This window comes from Halyomorpha halys, unplaced genomic scaffold (genome assembly GCF_000696795.3).
Source record: "Halyomorpha halys isolate HHAL.00 unplaced genomic scaffold, Hhal_1.1 Scaffold380.1, whole genome shotgun sequence".
Classification (NCBI taxonomy): domain Eukaryota; kingdom Metazoa; phylum Arthropoda; class Insecta; order Hemiptera; family Pentatomidae; genus Halyomorpha; species Halyomorpha halys.
Genome location: NW_027106430.1, coordinates 984,294 through 1,004,322, shown reverse-complemented (window position 1 = coordinate 1,004,322; position 20,029 = coordinate 984,294). Strand labels below are relative to the sequence as shown.

The following is a 20,029-nucleotide window of genomic DNA, read 5'->3' as shown; positions in this document are numbered from 1 at the left end:
ATCAAATATCTGGAAACTAAGTTTTTCTTTTTTCTGACACCTACAATTTCTTCCATGAAAATAATTTTTAATGTGAAGTTTTCTAAACTGAATATATTTTCAAGCAAAGTTTTTTCCATTATTTAAAGGGGGATACAAAATATCGTTAACAAGATGGTATAAATTAAATTTAGATATTTTATGGATAGTATCTGAGAATAATGATAAAATCTTATAAAATGAAACAATATTATAGAAAAACAAAGAGGCTACAAATCAATCAAACAGTTAAAGAGTTATTTAATGCTGTTTTGTAGTTCAAAGCTTATTACACGAAAGACAGGAAAATGCCACAAGCAGTCACTCACACATATAAAAATATGAAATACTATACCTGGGAAATCAGAAACTGGTTGAATATCCACAAATCCTGATCTACAAAAAGTTAATTTCTTTATTTTTGATTCCTGAAGACTATTTATTGGTGGAATTTCAAAAATGTTGGGATTACAAATAGTCAATCTCTGCTTCTTAGATAATATTGAGAGTTTATCTTGTTCCTTTTGATTTTTCTCTGTCTCCAACTCTGATTTTAGGGATTCGAACTGTTTTTGCACAGCCTGTTTTTCCATAAGTTCTTGCTTCCATTTCAGTAATGCTTCTTGTTTAGAATACTGCAAGTTCTCTATATCTTTATGTAACTGACAAATTTCTTTTGAGAAATTTGCAAACACTTCTAACTTTTCTTCTTTTATTGATTGTACAGCATTTTTAAGGTCATTTAATTCATCTTGCAATTGGCTGATAAGGGAATCTTTTATATCATATTCTTCACTGTTAATGGTCGACTTTAGTTTGTTGATTTCCTCTAAAACAGTATTACGTTCAAGTAAAAAATTTTCATTTGAATTAATTAATTTTACTATTTCTTCCTGTAATGTAGCAATTTCATTTTCAATGAAATCCGGATTATGACAAGAAGAACTGCTTTTATTTTCCGGAAGATTACTTCTTGAAGACAAGTCATTCTTCAAGTTCCTAACAGCAATGATATATTGATTCAAACGATCCTCGGCTAGCTGTAGATTATTCATCACTTCACGGTTTTCTTGCCTAAGTGAAGAAATATTTTCTTCAAGATACTGCTTTTCAGCTGTAATGGCGTTCAGAGAAGACTTCAAAGTTTCACAAAGTTCTTTTTCATCGTTGTAATCATTTTTAAAGAGTTGCAGCTCATGTTCAAGTTCAGAGATTTCTTTCTCCTTTGAGAGAAGCTCTTCATTCAAATGAGCAATATCCTCTTTTAAAATATGGTTATTTTCCTTCTCTGCCAATTCTTTAGCTTCTCTTAATTTCTCTTGTAGATTCAGCGAGATTTCACGTAGAGATTGGACATCTGCAGTAGTCTTGTATATCTCTTCATCCTTATGTTTCACTGTACTTCTCAATTTCTTTACTTCTTCTTCTTTTTTAGATAGCCTGTCCATCATTAAATGAAGTTCGTTTTCATAATATTTTTTGTCATCAGTAATAGAAGAAACTACAGCCTCTAATTCAGACTTTGTGTTCTTTAAATCTTCCTCAATTGATTTAAGATACTCAATTTCTTTTTCTAGAGAAAGGATTCTACCACTCTTTTCCTGTACCTGAGATCTCAACTCTTCAAGTACTACTTCCACATCCTTTAACAAAAAGATATAAGATAGTATCGAATTACAAACAAAATAAAAATAACAAATAATAGTTGATAATACATTCAGTAAAACACTTTCATACCTCATTTTCATTTTCAGTCTCCTCTAAAATGCTGTCATCAGATAAACTAAAACTTCTTAAAGATGCATTAAATTGTTTTTCTTCATTTTCATGAGGGATGGGGCTAATGCGGCTACCCTGGAACAAAAAGTAAAGCAGCATGAACAAATACATTATTAAAGTATTCAGTCCAGGCTAAACACAATGAATAAATCTGTCATATTTGAAAGTATAGTTTTACATAAATGAAATGCCTAATTTGCACAAAAATAAAGTATGGATTATATTAGATGAGTTTCTACCACTCAATAGAATATTACTTGGCAATGTCTGTTATAAGAATTAATATATTAAATGTACAATTAACTGGTATTGTAAAATATTTTTCAGTAGCTTAGATGACTAGTACCTCCCCTCCTATGATAATTAGGATTATGATAAACCATAAAATTTTATCAGAACTTGTGCTGTAATAATAAATCATCAGGTGAAAGCAATATTACTTACAAAGACTTGAAAATTACTATCAGGACACAGATCTAGACTCTGCATATTTGGTGCATCTCGTAAACGCATGTCTTCAGCAAGGGAACTTGAATTTTCAATATCAGCAGCAAAACTGACACGGTAACCTTTAGAATTACAAGATCCCTGTTGATCCTCATCTTCTTTCTAAAAAAAAAACTTTTTTAAACTATCACTTAAAAAAAATTATAATTTAACTAACATTTTTTTCTGCTCTATAATCCAAACTAAACAAGAATTGACTTCAAACTTTGGAGTAAATAAAATAGCTTAATCATGAATACTAATAAAATCCTAAACTAAAATAAAAAGGATTTTTAGATTTTATCAATACTATAAAATTTTGGTAATAAGTAAACTTAACATTATAAGAAAGAAAATTACCTGACTCTGTAACATGCTAACTGTACGCTGTAAATGATCAATATCTTCATTCTTATCAACAAGCAGAGCATTTACAACATCTAAATTGTAATCTCTTTTGTACTTCTCCAGCATATCCTGAAAAAATAAATGTACAATAAAATAAATAATTTACATTAAAATTAAATGATTTATTTTCATTTTTAGTAAATGATGCAGAAAAAAACATAGAACATTATTACAGAATCGTTTAATATTTTGAAGATAATTTATAAAGATCAACATACATAAGCAATTTTAGTTCTGAAAAAAAAAAAGAAGAATTTTGATAGAATATAGTTTATTTTCTTGGAATAATGATTCCAAACACAATATATTTTTAAATACTACACATTTTTTCTCAAAACATGGCATTAAATGAGGAGTAGATTTCAAAACCAACCAAGTTCATTTTCGATTTTTTTATTTCTGTGATAGATTTTCATGAGATAAAAGACTTACTCCCAAAAAAAGTTGTTTTTAAAAGAAACTATTTTATCTTGTGATCCACCATTTTATTTTATTTATCCTCTTCTTTTTTTAATTAGAGCATTTTGTTTTTTCCAAAATACCAACAAATTTTTCTTAAAAGATAAAATTTAATGAGGAGTTGATTCTAAAACTAGCCAAGTCCATTATCACTCATATATAATAATGAAAAAATATAATGACAACTTTTTAATTTTTCATGACAATTTTTATAATGATACCTATCTCTCCTGTTGATTCCAATAATAATGAACGTTACAACATACTACTTGTTTTTATTTTACTTAAAATGTGTAAATTACTATCAGCTATGTATTATATAACAGCAAGACCATCCCATCCTTTTCCATCTATACATAAAAAAATACCATACCTCTAGCTTGTTTCTTTCTGCTGTCACAGCAGCTAATTCCAATCTTAAAGAATCAACCATTTCATGATCATAATGCGCTAGGTTACTGATTTCGATCTTTTGTTTACTTATAATTTCTTCTGCATGTGATAATTGAATTTTGTATTCCATCAACTACAAAAAAAATTTAAAGCCACATGAAAATATCCAACGCAATACATAATACATTAATAGAATAGTAAATTTTGAATAACCATACCTGATTGTGAGTACTATCCAATGCTTGTTCAGCCTTGCTATATTTTTCTTTCAATTCTTGAATTTGTGAGATAAGTTCCTTATTAGCAGAAGTCTGAGCAGTTTCAACCTTGTGTCTAAAATCATCGATTTTATTATTTGCTTCTGCTAAAAGTGTCATCTGTTTTTTCATTTGTTTCTGCAGAACATCTCGTTCAGCATGCATTTCCTAAAAGACATAAAGAAATTTATAATAATATTAATAAAAGGGGAAAAGTTCTAAAAATTTGGTCATTTATGTTTTTGGGGGTGCTAATTATGATTTTTAACTTTGTAACCTACAGTTCTTCCCAGCAGTACAAAAAATATCACAAAAAATTAATATTTTTCAATTTTTTCTTCCATACATATGTTTCAGCAACATTAATCTACACAAAATTATATAAGAATAAATTCCCTATAGTTTTTACTCTATAATGTTTTTTGTCCGAGCCATCATTTAGGAACAACAACTCATATTTTAATGCAGTTCAGGCTATCGGAAAAGATTTGGAGAAGTCCAGAAGATTTACACACTTATGTTTTTTTACATGTTCAATAGTTCTAATGATTAACTAGAATAATTTTTCAGTATAAAGTCTTATAAACATAAATTTAGGGCTTGAGGAAGTAAAAAATAAAAAATTATCCACAATGAGGAAATTAATAATAATATTTGATAACAATGATATAAGGAGAATAAATTTATATAAAACAATTGAAATCTAAATAAAAAAATATGGGACTCACCTCCAATTCAACTTGAAGTTTGACAGTAATTAATTGTTGATCCCTCAGACGTTTTATAAGCATTTCTTCTGCTCTTACATGCCTCAAAAACTTATCTTGTAGTTTAGAAACTTCTTCAACAGGAAGGGCAACAGGCGAGGGGCAGTGCTCTGGAGTACGACTCCTACTCCACTCCAGTTGCTCTCTATGCAGTTAGTATAGAATAATAACTTCTTTCAAGTAAGAAAAATACATATTTTGTTAAAAAACAAGGAGATTCACTAAAACATCATGCCTTACCTTACTGATACTTCTTCTGAAGGAGAACTTAGACTGTTATTTGAGTTATTCAGAAAAATAGTTTCAAGTTCTTTGGTTCTATGCTCCAAAGTTGTCTCTAAATCTCGAAGCTGTAAAATTGATTCACAGTTATAATGAATTTAATATTTAATACCTAAGGAAAGCAAGAGAACTCAAAATAATTGATGAACTTTAACACTTTCCACAGAAGTTAAGTTCACATTTAAAAAAATTAATAAAGTAAAATTGAATTAGTAATTGCAAAATAAAGTAAAAAAAACCTGTGATTTTAATTGTCGTACTACAGATGAATTAAATTGCACTTTAATATTTTCTTCTAACTGTTTTATCTGTTCAAGATAGCCATCATCGAGACTCTGACTACGCAATGATTCAAGCTATTGAATAGAAATTAAAAAATTAATATTATAAAAGGCAGCTGAAAAATAAACTTTTATATAGATGCAATATTTTTAATAAAATATTTTATACCTCCTGAGCCATCGCAAACTGTGTTCCATTTTGCTGATCTAATTCTGACTCTAATTCATCAAGCTTTTGTTCAAGAAGTGCTTCTTTTTCACTTTTTGAACTCAATTGAGATTCCAGTTCTGATATGATATCACGTAAGACCCAAATCTAAACAATATAATCGTGAATTAAAGAAATTTACTAACATTTCTCTACATGAAAACTACTTCCAAATAACATGTAGGTTAAAAATAATTACATTTTATTTTATTTTAAGGACCTGATAAAAATTAATGGAATATTAATTCATGGAAGAATCTATCATTTTTTCTGAATCTTTTTTTTTTTTCTAGACATACCTATATGTTCATTATCAGTATATGAACTTAGACTGCCATTGAAATGGCAGACATAGGTAAAGGTTGAATTACACAGTGACAGACTAGCATGCCAGCCAGAATTTGACCCAAAGGTAATGGCAGATGGTGACTAAATTTCTACCTGACTGGTAATTAACAGTTAACAATAATTGTCAGTGGTGTTGGGAATAGTGTGGATGTTTAAAGAGTGTTTATTGTCAACAATGGCAGCTCCTGGGAGTAACACTAATACTGTTATCAATATTTTAAATTTATAGGAACACACTGTACATGCAAAACATAAAAACAGATAACAAAAGAGTGGATAATCTTATACTTATTATAAAAAATGTTTAGTTTCAATAAACTGTATTAATTAAAAGGCAATATTAATATCATAAATGATATTAACTTTATATCTTAATAATCCAATGGAAGTATTGGTTTTGAAAGATTTATGGTTGTTTTTTAAATATTGCTTTTGGTGTTTAGAAGTGAAATCATACTCTCTTCCATCATTCTATGTAGGTTAGAGCTACCTGCTAATGCATTCGTCAATTTCATATGTTGTTTATTACATAGCTTAAAAGCCAGTGGATCAATGAAATAGATAAATTTGACAATAATAAAATAGGAATACTATATATAAGTTATAAACAATATTAATAACAAAATATAAAGGAAAAAAATATGAGAAAAGAACAGTTTAAAATAAAAAAAGGTTATGTTGTTTATCATGTAACTGATAAAATTAAAATAAATGTCTGCCTACCTTATCAATGGCTTCTTTAAGCTCTGCATCTACTGCCGCTTTTTTCTTTTCACACTCTTCCAAAAGCATATTGCTCTCCTTCAATTGCTGTTCAAGCTCTTCGACCTGTTTTAAGTTTAAAAGAAAGTAATTATATATAATGCCTATATTTTCTATGAAGTGAACAAAACAGGATTTGCGGCTAGACATCCACGAAACGACATAAATGAAACAAGGCTAAACAAAATAGTTGCATTCTTTTATTTTATAATCTTAAATTTCAGTTTTTTAGGCACCTTAATGTCTATATAGAGCCCTTAAATATTTTAAAGTTTCTGTTTTGATTCAGATTTCTCACAAAAAAATCACTTTTTTAACAGAAGCTTTAGATATAGGGAACAAATACTATAGCCCTCGTATTTCAAATAGATGTTGAGCCACAAATTATTCGTCCTAACAAAAACTATAATTGAGATAAGAATCATATCAATAAACCTGTGATTTTGTCTATAGTGGTATTCATCAGGAAATGATATCTTAAATTTAAGTTAAATTACCATAAAATTTAATGATGTTCAAATTTTTAAACAAATTAATATTAATGATGATATCATTAAAAAGAAAAATTATTTCTCAAAAGAAAACTACTTACTAGCTTTAATTGTTTCAACAGAAAAATAATCTTAAGTTTAAAATAATCGTTTTTTTTTAATTAAAGAAATTTAAAGCTCTAGCAAAATAAAATTAATTTTATATACTCAATCATACTGTAGATCAAATGAGGAATAAAAATGGTCTTTCCCTCCACAAAAAGAAATATCAACTCTGTTCTAATGTGTAAGGAGAAAAATACACAATAAAAAAATTAGTTTAAAAAATATTAGTGTACTTATAAAAAGAGACAATTTTTGGTTAATCTTGGTTATTCAGGAAAAAATAAATCATTAGTACAAGCAGGAGTCATTAAAACATAATTGAAACGGCAAATCTAGTTAGAATATTTTATTGCCATAAATTTTCCCAAAAAACGTGAAATTTTATGGTAATGTTTCAAAAATGTAAACTAAAAATAGTAATGATCCTATATACACAATTAAAATCTTGTTTCCAAAATAGAAAAAAAACCTAAGTTTTATCATATAAAGTTCAAATTATCACTAATGGTAAATATGTCCTTTTTAAAAAGAAACAAAGATAAAAAAAAAATTAAAACAAATAAACAGAAATTAACTGGGAAATCGGCAGTGCATAAACTTCAACTAAGTCCATTATATAACTTTACTATGAGCAAAAACATATAACAATTTTTTTTCCTAAAATATATTTTAATGTAACCTGGTAAATGTATTTGTACTATATATGTAGGCACAAAGCAATTAATTAACCAAAAATTTATTTTTGAAAAAAAAAATGTTATTTTTTCATACTTTGATTTCTCTTTTTATTTTGATTTAAGCCCAAATAATTGATTTTTATAATACTCCTGATTTATAAGAACAAAGAACATAAATGGAAACTGATATTAATTTAACAGTAAAACATTAATAAATAATGACAAAATAATGAAATTTATAAAAATAAATTCTCTTCATCCATGCATCACAAAACATGTTAATGCAATGCACAAAAATATCAATATTCTAATAAACATCAAATGATGCAGTGACAAATAAATTTAATTTAATAAACAAAATGAAAAATTCTAACAAGATTTTAGAATGGTGTACCTATTATTGACAGAAGACTGATGGAGTAAGCATTCACATAAATGTTTATAAGTTATTTATTTTAAACTTAGCAAAACAATAATAATTTTTTTTCTCATAAACACAATCTCATGAAAAAAAAAGAACAAAAAAAAACATAAGGATAACATAAACAACATGCAAAACAAAGGACTCACGGATAGCGAGATTTTTCCAATTTTCTGCGGTACTGGCTCCAACACCTAGTGTGTATCATGCAACAAGTCGTAAAATCAAAGTGCATCATAAAAGTAGAAAAAATATTTTTAAAAATATTAAAATCAATAAATAATCACACCATGAAACAGAATTATCTGGTAGTAACACATGAACAGTCAGGCTAAAATTACAGAATATTTGAATGTATATAATCTAAAATTATCATCGAATCAGAATATGCCTCCTCCTCTTTAACATCTACACAATTCTTTTAAGTAATAAGGGCTTTATTTTACTTTTTATAAAAATTCAAAAGTTGGAAAAAAAAATTCCCAGAAGGTATTTTTTTATCTTATCATTGGTTATTAACTCTTGATTTATTTAGAAAATAGTCCAAGGTCTGAAAAGATTTACAATCGGTCACTGATTGGCCTGGTATTCACCAAATAGCCTATATATAAAACTACCATCTTAAAAACCTGCTCTAGCTATTACCTCACTAACAAATGTTATTATGATATCCACTCATATTTTATTGTCACTCACAAAACTGGCATCTCATGAGATGACTGACAATTCCAACCAGGTCACTGCATCTAGTAGGAAATTTATTTTTCAACAAGATGAATCAACATCAGGAAATGATAAAACTGTTCATGGTGTTATTACTAAGGATGACCGATTGTCGATAGTGTCTCACAATCAATTGTTCTGATTATATCAGGATTAACAATCAAACAACTTGAAGATGTCTAAATACCATTTAAAAAACCTTTCAATCTACTATCATTTAAGTCTTTATATACATTTAGGTATGGTATAGGCATAATGGATAGTAAGTATAGACACATAATAGGTGGCAATATTAAAACGAAAAAGCATATATATATTACTAAATATTAGAGTAAAAATAAATCCAATAAAAAATTCTAAATAGTTAAGTGAAAAGAAAAGTAATAAACAATATTCAAAGATATATAGAGAAATTAGAGATAAAAAAAAAATTCTATGGCGTACAAAGATAGCATGGTTTCCTCAACACTTCTATTGGAAAGATACAACAGCAGGTACATGATTAATTATATTGGAAAAGCAATCGTTAACTGTATGTAATAGATTGTAGGAAGATAGTCTGAATAGCGGTCAATAATTTATACTATTTTGTACCTTTTTTGAAGCTGATATAGGACCATTGAAGTACCAATCTATACAATCACTTCAGTAGTGATGAAGCAAAAAGTAGAAATAATTAAATTCAAATTATTAAGAATTAATTATTTTTAGTAACAAAATATTAACTCTAAAAAAAAAATTGTATAACCAGCTTTAAATAGTCTTAAGCAATTTACAGACTCTCTAATTATCTCTTCAGCCTCTGAAAAAACTCTTTTTTATGGAGAATCCAGAATTGTTGCTAGCTGATCTTACAAGAAGTAATGTACCCACAACAAGTTTCTTGGTGTTGGCAAGAATGACCATTTAAAACATTGATTGTATGAAAAATAATCTACAATAAAATATCAATCAATAGTGACAATCGACAATCGGTCATACCTAGCAGTGATTACAAAAATAAAGTCAATAAATGCAGAAAAGGTAACAGTTAATAGAATAAATGAGAAAAGTTCCTTAAGTTAGTAAAAAGCTAAGGAAATTTTAATAATTGGTTAAAGTAAAATTTAATAAAGTATATCATGATTATAAGTTACAAAATGCAAAGATGAAAATACAATCAATTGTAAGAAAAAACCAAAGTGTTATCATAAAAAATTAAGTACTATAAATGAATAATTAGAAAAATTGTGAAGAAATAGATCACTAGATAAAATGTAAAAATAAAAACTCTTTTTTTCACAAAAATTTGTGCCATTTCCATAGCTGAATATATATATTGATGAAAAATGAGTTTGAAGACGAGGGAGATATCCTTAAGGTTATGAAACAGCATGAATTCTTTCTTACCAAAGAAATGTCTTACTATTTTTCTGATCTACAAGAATTTGACGAACATCATCGGTTTATTACTAATCCATTTGAACTTTCCATCAGATCTGCCTTTGGAGGACAATTTAATTCAATAACAGTTTATTGATTTGAAAAATGATGGGGGAGTAAAACATGTTTTCCATGAAACTTGTAGTGATTTTTGGAATAAATGGCACAGTCCTATCCGGAATGTTGCAAAGATGGCTCTAACAGTCCTGATTCCATTCACAACCACCTATGAGTGTGAGTTGGCTTCTTCTACTTATCACTTAATGTTCAGAAGAAATTTTGAAATAGATTAAACATGACAAATGACATGAGAGTTACACTGGCCAAAACAAATACAAATATAGAAATAGTTCAGCCAAAGCACATGCATCCCATTAAAATTGTTATTTAAATTTAAGGATTACATAACATGTAATGTTTTCTGAATATATAATTGCTTGTAAACAAAATTGTTTTGTTCACTACATTATTTTTTTCTATTAAATAAAAGGGTCCGCAAGCTATTGAAAATTTTTTTAAAGAGACCCTCATGCAGGAAATTTCATAAATTTTGAAAACCGTTTCACTGCTTCATCCAAGGGATCTGTATATATTGGCAATTAGATGTCATCTAGCATATACATGGACTACATAGGACCTGATACAACCATATCCAGGAAGTTAATGAAAGTTTTTGTTCACATAATCAGACTGTAAGCAATCGGACATTGCCGGGTCTTAAGGTATCACCTCAACAACCTCGAGTCAGAAGCAGCACCAGTTTAAATCCGATCTGACCAGGTTAACTTTTATTTCATGACTGCCCCACAGAATGAAACTCAGGCTCATCATTCTAGTTAGAATAGGCTGGTAAATTTTAGGATAGCAATGGCTAAGTAAAAGAAAAAAAAATGCAGAAATTCATTTTAAAAGACGGGTAAAATAAGAATTGACCTTCTACTAAAACATCAGATCTATCCATCTGAATAGATAAACTTTCTTTTACCTATCAATCATATAGCTTTCCCAACATTCCACCACAGTTTATAACAGTAATTATGTTTTCTAGTCCAATTAATACCAAGGTATTTGCAATTTAAAAACCATCAATACAAATCCCAAATAAAAAACAATTAAATTGAATGATTAAACATAATAAAACTGTGCAATTAACAAACAAAAAGCATTACGATCAGCAATATAATAATTTCTCATTAGCAACTAAATAAAAACAAAGATGTGCAAAAAAGATCTATGGTTAATTACCTCTGTTGTAAATCTTTCTTGAGAACTTAGATTTTTCCCTTTTTCCTTCAACTGTGCTTGTAAGCTTATTATTTCTTTGGAATAGTCATCACGTTCAGTTTCCCTTTCAGCAGCTTGTTCTTCCAAAAATTGCCTTGTTGACTTAAGTTGTTTGTCAGCTGCATCAATCTGTGAAGAATTACGAATATTAAACCAGAATTTGTAGAGCTATTCAAACTACTCCTAACTCAAACAATTGAATTTTCATTAACTGAAGTGAATAAAATAAATAATTAATTGAATAAATCTCTGAAGTATGTCCAGAAAGTAAGAGTACTGTTGAGCTGTCATGCTGTGTAAATTATTTTTGTAAGTTGGTAAAACTGAGGGGTTTCCTGTACAAAATGAGCACTGATACATCAATACCAAAACTCGTCTCATAATGTCCATTTCTGTAAAATATGTCAATAAGCTAATCCCACCAAGTGTGCAGGCTATCATAAGGTTCTTTCTTGCAGAAGGAAAGACTCCAAATAAAATTATTGAACAGATGCCAGTCATCACAGTAGCTGTACACTGGTTCCCCATTTGTCAAATAATTCAAAACCCCAATTTCAACTTCTTATATTTCAAAAGTAGTAACCGTATTTTGGGACTGAAAAGGGATCATTTGATTGATTTTTTGCCTCAGGGACAGCGACACATTACTGTGAGATTCTACAAAAGTTCAAGAGAGAAATGCAAAACAAATGAAGGGGAATGTTGATGAAAGGAGTATGTTTGCTGTATGACAAGACGAGCACGCACATGGCCAATGGCAGCAAGGAGCTTTTGAACAGGTTTGGTTGGGACCTAGTAAATATCCGTCTTGCAACCCAGACAGATTTTAGGTTTTTAGATTTTTAGACCTTTAGATTTTCATCTTTTCACCTTCCTAAAGATATGACCATGGAAAAAAATAAGAATCGATGAAGAGGTGAAACTAGAAGTGGACAATGGGGATGGTGGGACATTTCTATAGAGGGTATCAAAAACCTTGTACCACGACTTATGACCTCGAAAGAACAGGTTGACATTTATGTGGAAAAATAAGAAACCTATACTATAAATACCTACAATATCCTATTATTTTATTTTTTTTTTAATACGAAAAATTGAGCACTCTTACTTTCTGGACATATCTCTTGTAATGTACTATGTTCACACACTGTATTAACAAATGTTAAGTTTCATAATCTTAGTTAACTAAAAATACAATGACCTTAAGTTTGTAATATGCTGATGGTTGCTAACAATCACTCCATTCATCATTCACACATTCTTTAAAATAGAAAACTCATAAATATCACCCAATATATTCATTAATTTGAAAGCCAATGAATTACTCAATTACAAATAGCATATTTAATAAATACAAAAATAAATAGATTATAGAGCATTTATTTTTAAAAAAGTTATATTTCGTATAAAATACTAAAGAATTAAATATCAATAAATATTTACCTGCTGCTGTAAATCAATTTTTTCTTTTTGCAAATCCTGGATAAGGTTATCTCCCAACTTAGCTAAATATTCTAAAACTTTGACTGTCTCTTGAGGAATGTTTTGAGATCCATTTAAAAACTGTTGGGCTGAGAAAAAAATATATATTAATTTTATTTTTCAATGATGAATGAGTCATGATAATTTGGAAAAAGTGAGATAGGTACCCTTTTCTTACAAAAAGGGATATCATAATTGTAATTGTAAATTTTATTTAATTAAAGTTATAGAGCAATCCTTCTGTTTCACATGATTTAATAAAAATGTAGGTCCAAGCAAAGATCATAGTGTAAGAAGGGATGTTTTCAAAAGTTTCAGTATTTATTTATCTAGGAACCTTCATGACTCGGGATAATATTGGGCACTGGAATCTAACAAGAATATCTTGCTTACCGGTATTACTAAATTTTGGTGTTAGTAATCTAAGCAGAGGTAATCTTTTAAGCAGAACCATTATACAAATCGTAAGTTTTTATACTGGTTAAAAGAAAAAAAAAAAAAAGAATAAGGCCAAACGTTTACAGACTGAGTGTCTTTAACTAAATGTAATAACCAGGTGAGTAACACCTACTTAGATGTATATTATACCAAAATTCGAAGGATTATCATGGAGTATCCTGTGACTTTGGTACCAATCTCAAAAACATTGGTTCGGCAGTTTTGGAGGAAAACTGTGAATTGCAAATGATGGACAGAAACATTTTATTTTTTTACATTTGATTGATTATTAACTCCTGACTACCTTCTGCCTCTCCCTCCCAGAGAAGGTTCAGAGGCTGATATATTTCAACAGTAATGTATATATAAATTTGGTACTGATATATGAAATTTCATATGATAACAGACAAGTGTATATGTCATACTTTTTAAGAGAATGTTTTGGATAAAATTTCATTATATTTCTTTCAATGAACGTATTATACGGTAAAAATGAACCATTAAGGGTGACAAAATCACAAGCTAAAGTTGGTAACATAAAATATATAAATAATACCTTTATCCTGAAGATATGTGAAACTATTTTCTTTCTTCAAATCATCAGAAAATTGATCCCTGAGTTCTAAAGAATCATTCTAGAACAAAAACAAGAATTAATTAAATACTGCCAATTTGATACTTCAAGCTTAATCATTAAGGATATTGGACTCATGACCTGAGCTTAAAATAAAAAATACATACATTTACAAATGAAAATTAAGAATATATATTAATACCTGTTGACCAAATAAACGTTGTTTGAGCTCAGATATTTCATGTAATAATTCCTCATTCTCTTTTCTCAAATTTTCTATCTGCTTGTTTAGATTGGCTGGAGGAGGCTGAAGAGCAGTGAGCCCCAGAATCGATGCTGCTTCAGCTTTTAATTTGGACAAACATGAATCAGTGTGAAGACGGATAAACATTGAAACATCTTGGCTTGAATCTAAATCCAATACACCTAATTCTGGCGCAAAGTGTACTTTTCTAAAATCTGGGGTATTTTCAAGGCTTTCATACTGATTGTTTGATTTCTTTGGCGTCTCCACATAAACTTTTAGAAGTTCTTCGACAACTGTTTTATTTAATTCATCCTCACAAGTATTCAAATATGAAACAAGTTGATTCACTGCCGTCTTAAGTGTAATGGTCATTTCTTTTAAATTATCCCTAAACAAAATAATTTATTGGAAAATTAACAATTTTTTCCATCTATTAAGAACAGAATGTTAGATTGATATATTTATACATATACATTTTTTAGTGAATTAGACCCTCATTCATATAATTAAAAAATAAAACACTATAATAACTATAAAACAATAAATTAGAGGATAGTAAAAATTATTTAAAATGATAATCATATCTTAAATAATCTTTCAGAATGCCCCTAACATGATTTCCTATATCTATTTCTTTTTTTTTTAAATTTGACTGTTAAAGTAAATAAATGATTTAAAATATAGGGAAAACAATTGAAATTATAAAAAAAAAAAAATGTAAAAGTAAATCTTATAGGTAAATTTATGATCCAGCTGGTTATCTTAAAAATCAGCTGATTCAAAAAAAAAATTATAAAAATAAATTAGAAGTTGTCCAAATAGTTAATGAATAGCACTAGTAAAATGAAATACTAAAATACAATCATAATTGCAATAATGGATTTAATTTATATAGTTTTAACCTTATAAGTTTATATTTCAGCAAGAAAAGGTTCTTATAAATATATGTTGAAAAGAATAAATTTAAGAAACAGATAAGAAGAAATGATTTAATATTGATCGGTCAATTTATCCATTGACATTCAAAACATAATATCTCACAATTGAATTGCTAAATGTTTGAAGGGCCCTCCTCCATTAATTTTGGGTATTCTATTCTATTTGCATGGTTGGAACTAGAAATGAATGTTCTAAAGGAGGTTAGAGGATATTTGAAAGCAGTTCTGAACTTAGCAGTTTCAGTGCACTGCATACTAAAATGATAATGCTTCGGGGATTGGTCCTTTCAATTCAATTCATTCGATTGTTCCTTGCAATGAGCCAGTGCTCAGAGAGGGAAACGGTGGAATTAGGAGAAAAAAATTCAAAACCTTCATAGTTACATTAAAAAATACTACTTTAAACTACAATTATGTAAAGTAACCATGTCAAATTTAAAGTTTCAACTATATTTTGGTAAACAGGTACATCTTATCAAAACCATAATGTATAGAAGGAAGGTGTGAGGTTGGATAAGCAAGAATGAACAAATAAAAAGATGATAGTAAAGTACGAAAATGAAATTTATTATATTTAAAAAATACTTTAAATAATAAAACAATTAGTTAGAATTAATATATTATTTAAAAACATAGAGAAACCTTTTAGAAAAGGATTTTTTAACTTTCTCGAATATCAATTGCTCTTTTTTAGAGACAAAAGTGTTTTAATTTCATTAAACAACACTGATGACTTCTTATGAGGTTTAAATGGTGTGAAAATTTCGATTTAATAAAATGAGTGATTTTAAAGGATCCAAAGGAAAAAGTGGTGAAAACTAATCATTTTTGAAATCTGAACATCCTAAATTCTGTCACTTTCAAGAGGAAAAATGACAAAATATCAATTTGTTGCATCTTTAAAGAGCCGGACTTCATTTAATTTGAGAATGTTTCCAAAGTACATGGATTGTTAAAAAAAATTGAAATTTTCTGTATTCAGTAATACTTGACAAAGCTGAAAAAGTAAATTTTTCTATTTTACAAATATACTTTGTAGTAATAAGTTAGCCTTTTTTTAAAAAAAAATCCTAAAAGTTGGATCTAGTGAAAAACTTCCCTTTAAATATTCAGCAATTAAGTTATAAAACCAAATCAACTTATTTAAAATCAACAATGATTTATTGAACAAGTGAATATAATTAACATTAAATTACCTCTCTTCAATTATACGATCTAGTTCGTCTTTTCCAGGTACATTAACATTTTTCAAAGATTCCTTTTCTTCACACTGACTTTTTATATTTTCTAATTCCCTAATGTTCTTCTCTTTTTCTTCAAACAATTTTTTTTCAAACATTTGTTGAAGAATGTTCTTAATCTGCACTATTTCTACAGGCCAATCTTGTTCATCGAATTCATTCTTCATTAACTTTTCCTTAAAATATACAATCATAGGTAGTGAGAAATATCTTTACATCAAATTATTGCTGTGAACTAAAAACTAATAATATTTCTTAAATGTAAAACATTCATTCAAAAAGATGAATTCCATCAAATCTCCAATGACCTAAAGAAGCTTTCAACATCTTGGCGAATACTAGTACCTCCTAATTTAATTTCAGGCAGACAATGGGCCAATTATGAAAATAATTGAAATTTTCATATTTCATTCTACTAATGGAAATGGAAATATCATTAAAAATTCCCTAGTTCAATGTATTTAAAAATGAATTGCTATGTGTAGCAGATAACAGAGTAAAACATGAAAACTTACCATCAACTGAGAATTTTTTAAATATTTTTGCTTTTCTAAATCTGCATAGTATTTTTTCAATGTTTCCAGTTCTATATATTGTTTTTCTTTCTCTTTTCCAAGTTTTTTTTCATAAAGCTCTTGGAATATGTTCTTCATTTTTACTATTTCTGGAGCTACATACAATCCTTCTGATTCACCATTAACAAGTTTTTCCTATACCATAAAAAATACATATATTTATAAAAAAAACATAAATAAAACTGAACGATTACCTTCCAAAACTAGCCAAATCCATATTCCAGTTTTTAATATATTTGTTTTCCTTCGAAAGTTTTTGTTTCACATTACAGTGAGGTGAAAGGATTTCTTTCAAAAATTGTTGAATCATATGTGATTTAACTGATTTTGAAGAAATTGCTCCACCTCATGGCAATCTTTTACAAAAACTGTTAAAGAAATTAAATAAATATGGAAAATGGACTAGGCTAGTTTTGAAATGCAGTACCTCAAATATAGGAATCATCAATAAATTTAACACAAAACCTAATAAAGAAATATAATAATTTGAAATATAATTTAAGTAAGTACAACTTTTTTTATGAAAACTATTTGCACACAGGAAACAAAGACTAAAAATAAACATTTTTTAATAATTAGAAAAATAACTTATGAAAACATATCCATGAAATATTTTAAAGTTCAAATTAAGATCAGTAAGTCACAAAAATCTAACAGTAACTTAAAAACAGCATTAAGGTCCAAAATAATTTCATTAGATACCAATTATGAATAATAAATGAAATTTCAATGTCAAACATCCATCACCTTGGGATTAGAAAAACTTGGTCACTGAATTACCTATTACTTCTTAAGTTAAGGACAAGAAGCAATACAGTAAAAATAGTATTTTAATTATTTAATTATTAAAAATTCTAAAATATAGTTTACAAAAGACTATATACCAATTATCCCAAAAACAAAGGCCTATTATAAAACTTGAAATAGTCCAAAGAAAGATAAAAACTTTTTAAACACTCCTCTCCTATATAAGTGATGCCATAAAAAATTTTTGATGATTTAAGTAAGAAGAAGAAAAAATTATTTATTATGAGGATATAATTTATCATATTTAAAATAAACCAATTATCGAAACATATCAATGCTATAAATAAGGATAACTAATATACAGATTTACTCACCAATAAATTATTATCTTCTAATCCTTCTCTTTTAATGTAAAGTTTATCCAGATCTTTAAGTTTATTAAACTTGCCCGAGAAAATTTTAGAACAAGAATTTATTTTGTTTTGTAACTTGAACAAAACAGTTTCCTTATCCTTCAATTTGAACATAATCAAATTAAGCTTTTTCTCCATAAAAGTCAAAAGTTCTGAAACTTGCAAAGCAATTTTTCCTTGCACGTCCGATTTCCTCAGAACATCACATATAATTTCAATAGTTATCTAAAAATAAATAAATAATTTTCACTGGCTATTTAATAAATATAAAATTTGATTATAATTACCTTTTTAATTTTTTTTTTACTTTCACTCACCAATAAATAAAATATATAGCATGGAAAAGTAATGCAATCTCAAAAAATTTCAAATCTGAGTGTTTGACAGAAATACACAGTTTAAGATCCATAAGTTCGAAAGTATATCCGAAATAATCTGTATGTGAACAGCCTAACTCAAAAATGAAAAGTTGCAAGCAACTGAAATTAAATATTCAAGGCAGGTATATGGCTAGAATGTTATGCTACCTCCTCAATAAAATTGACAAACCAGAAGTGCCACTTTATATAATTGATTATACAATTTATTTTACTATTTTTTTCAAAAATGGCTCAACGATTTTGATTAAACTGGGTATAACATTGTACAATCAAATGATCTTTAATATCAGCTAGATTTTATACCCTCTGAAACAGTCTGGCAGGGCTCTAAAGATATCTTCAATATTGTTTCTTTAAAATTATTCACTATCTTATCTCATTTTCAGAAGTACTAACTAACAGGGGAAGAGCACAAAGTCCCATTCTCCTCCTCCTATTCCTCCCTTTGTGGATTGACTATTATTATACGGATAACTGCCCCCTATGCTTTTGAGTTGGCAATCTATGCAAGACAACTAAAAAAAAAATGAACATTCTGAAAGTTTCAGAAAACCAATTACAAGCATTCCCGGTAAACCGCTTATTTATAAAAACCTATGATTTCTGCTCAAATTTCCACATGGGTAAACCGGCATTAAATATATTTAGTCAGATCACCATTGTGACTCATAATTTTTTCTTTTTGAGAATCTATAAGTCAGCTTAATTTTGGTCATTGGAATGCAAGTAAAAAACTGATTTCCAAGTTTTACATTTCAACAGAGTTATTCTCCATTTCATTTTCATACTCAATAAAAAACCTGTTGACAAGAGACTAGTTTTAAGATAGAAAACAACCCCTGAAGAAGTAGACATGTTACATAAAATTTCAGAAAAGATAACTGAAATGCATCATATTACAATTTTAAAACCTCTGTGAAAGAAGAAAATTCAAAAGATGATTTCAAATACAATAATGACTTTAAGTACAAAACCTTATCAGTTCAGGAGTAGATAAAGATAACAACTTTTAATGGGATCAATAGGTCATCACAATTCTGATCTGCTTATAATAAAACTCATAATTGTACTTTCAAATTTCTCACTTACAATTTTCCATAGATTGTTTCCCATCAAATCGCTACCTATCAATTCTTGTCTTATCGGACTAGACTACAGTTTATTAGCAATTCCAGGATAATATTTGTCATTTCAGCCAAAATATTAACCCAACTTAAATTTTAAGCCAGCCGATAGGTTTCACTCAGTTTTTGTAGACTACAAAATATATCCTTATTTATGTAGGGAGGACAATGTTACAGGAAAATTGCAAGTATATTCTTACTCTCCTCTTCTGCTTGTTCCCAAAAAATCATAAAGACCCAGTATAATAAAAAAAAAAAAAAATTAATTCAATCTTTTTTTTTTGATTAGCCAAAAAGAA

The 20,029-nt window shown here is 28.0% G+C and overlaps 1 protein-coding gene across 3 annotated transcripts in view; it reads right to left on the bottom strand.

Annotated features, from left to right (window-relative positions):
• The window catches only part of LOC106681963 (centromere-associated protein E), a 69,264-nt gene that overhangs the window by 8,309 nt on the left and 40,926 nt on the right, over positions 1-20,029 (bottom strand). For 2 of the 3 annotated variants that reach the window (XM_067044806.1, XM_067044808.1), the window contains 19 exons: positions 18,188-18,451; positions 17,007-17,201; positions 16,447-16,667; positions 14,268-14,700; positions 14,048-14,126; positions 13,015-13,142; positions 11,533-11,700; positions 8,292-8,336; positions 6,410-6,514; positions 5,300-5,446; positions 5,089-5,205; positions 4,808-4,917; positions 4,529-4,712; positions 3,762-3,968; positions 3,524-3,676; positions 2,644-2,760; positions 2,242-2,406; positions 1,756-1,872; positions 374-1,661 (listed from right to left, as the gene is read on the bottom strand). In XM_067044806.1, the coding sequence (XP_066900907.1) occupies positions 374-1,661; positions 1,756-1,872; positions 2,242-2,406; positions 2,644-2,760; positions 3,524-3,676; positions 3,762-3,968; positions 4,529-4,712; positions 4,808-4,917; positions 5,089-5,205; positions 5,300-5,446; positions 6,410-6,514; positions 8,292-8,336; positions 11,533-11,700; positions 13,015-13,142; positions 14,048-14,126; positions 14,268-14,700; positions 16,447-16,667; positions 17,007-17,201; positions 18,188-18,451 (4,243 nt within the window). The remainder of the gene's footprint in view (positions 1-373; positions 1,662-1,755; positions 1,873-2,241; positions 2,407-2,643; positions 2,761-3,523; positions 3,677-3,761; positions 3,969-4,528; positions 4,713-4,807; positions 4,918-5,088; positions 5,206-5,299; positions 5,447-6,409; positions 6,515-8,291; positions 8,337-11,532; positions 11,701-13,014; positions 13,143-14,047; positions 14,127-14,267; positions 14,701-16,446; positions 16,668-17,006; positions 17,202-18,187; positions 18,452-20,029) is intronic. The other variant, XM_067044807.1, reaches the window with a different exon arrangement.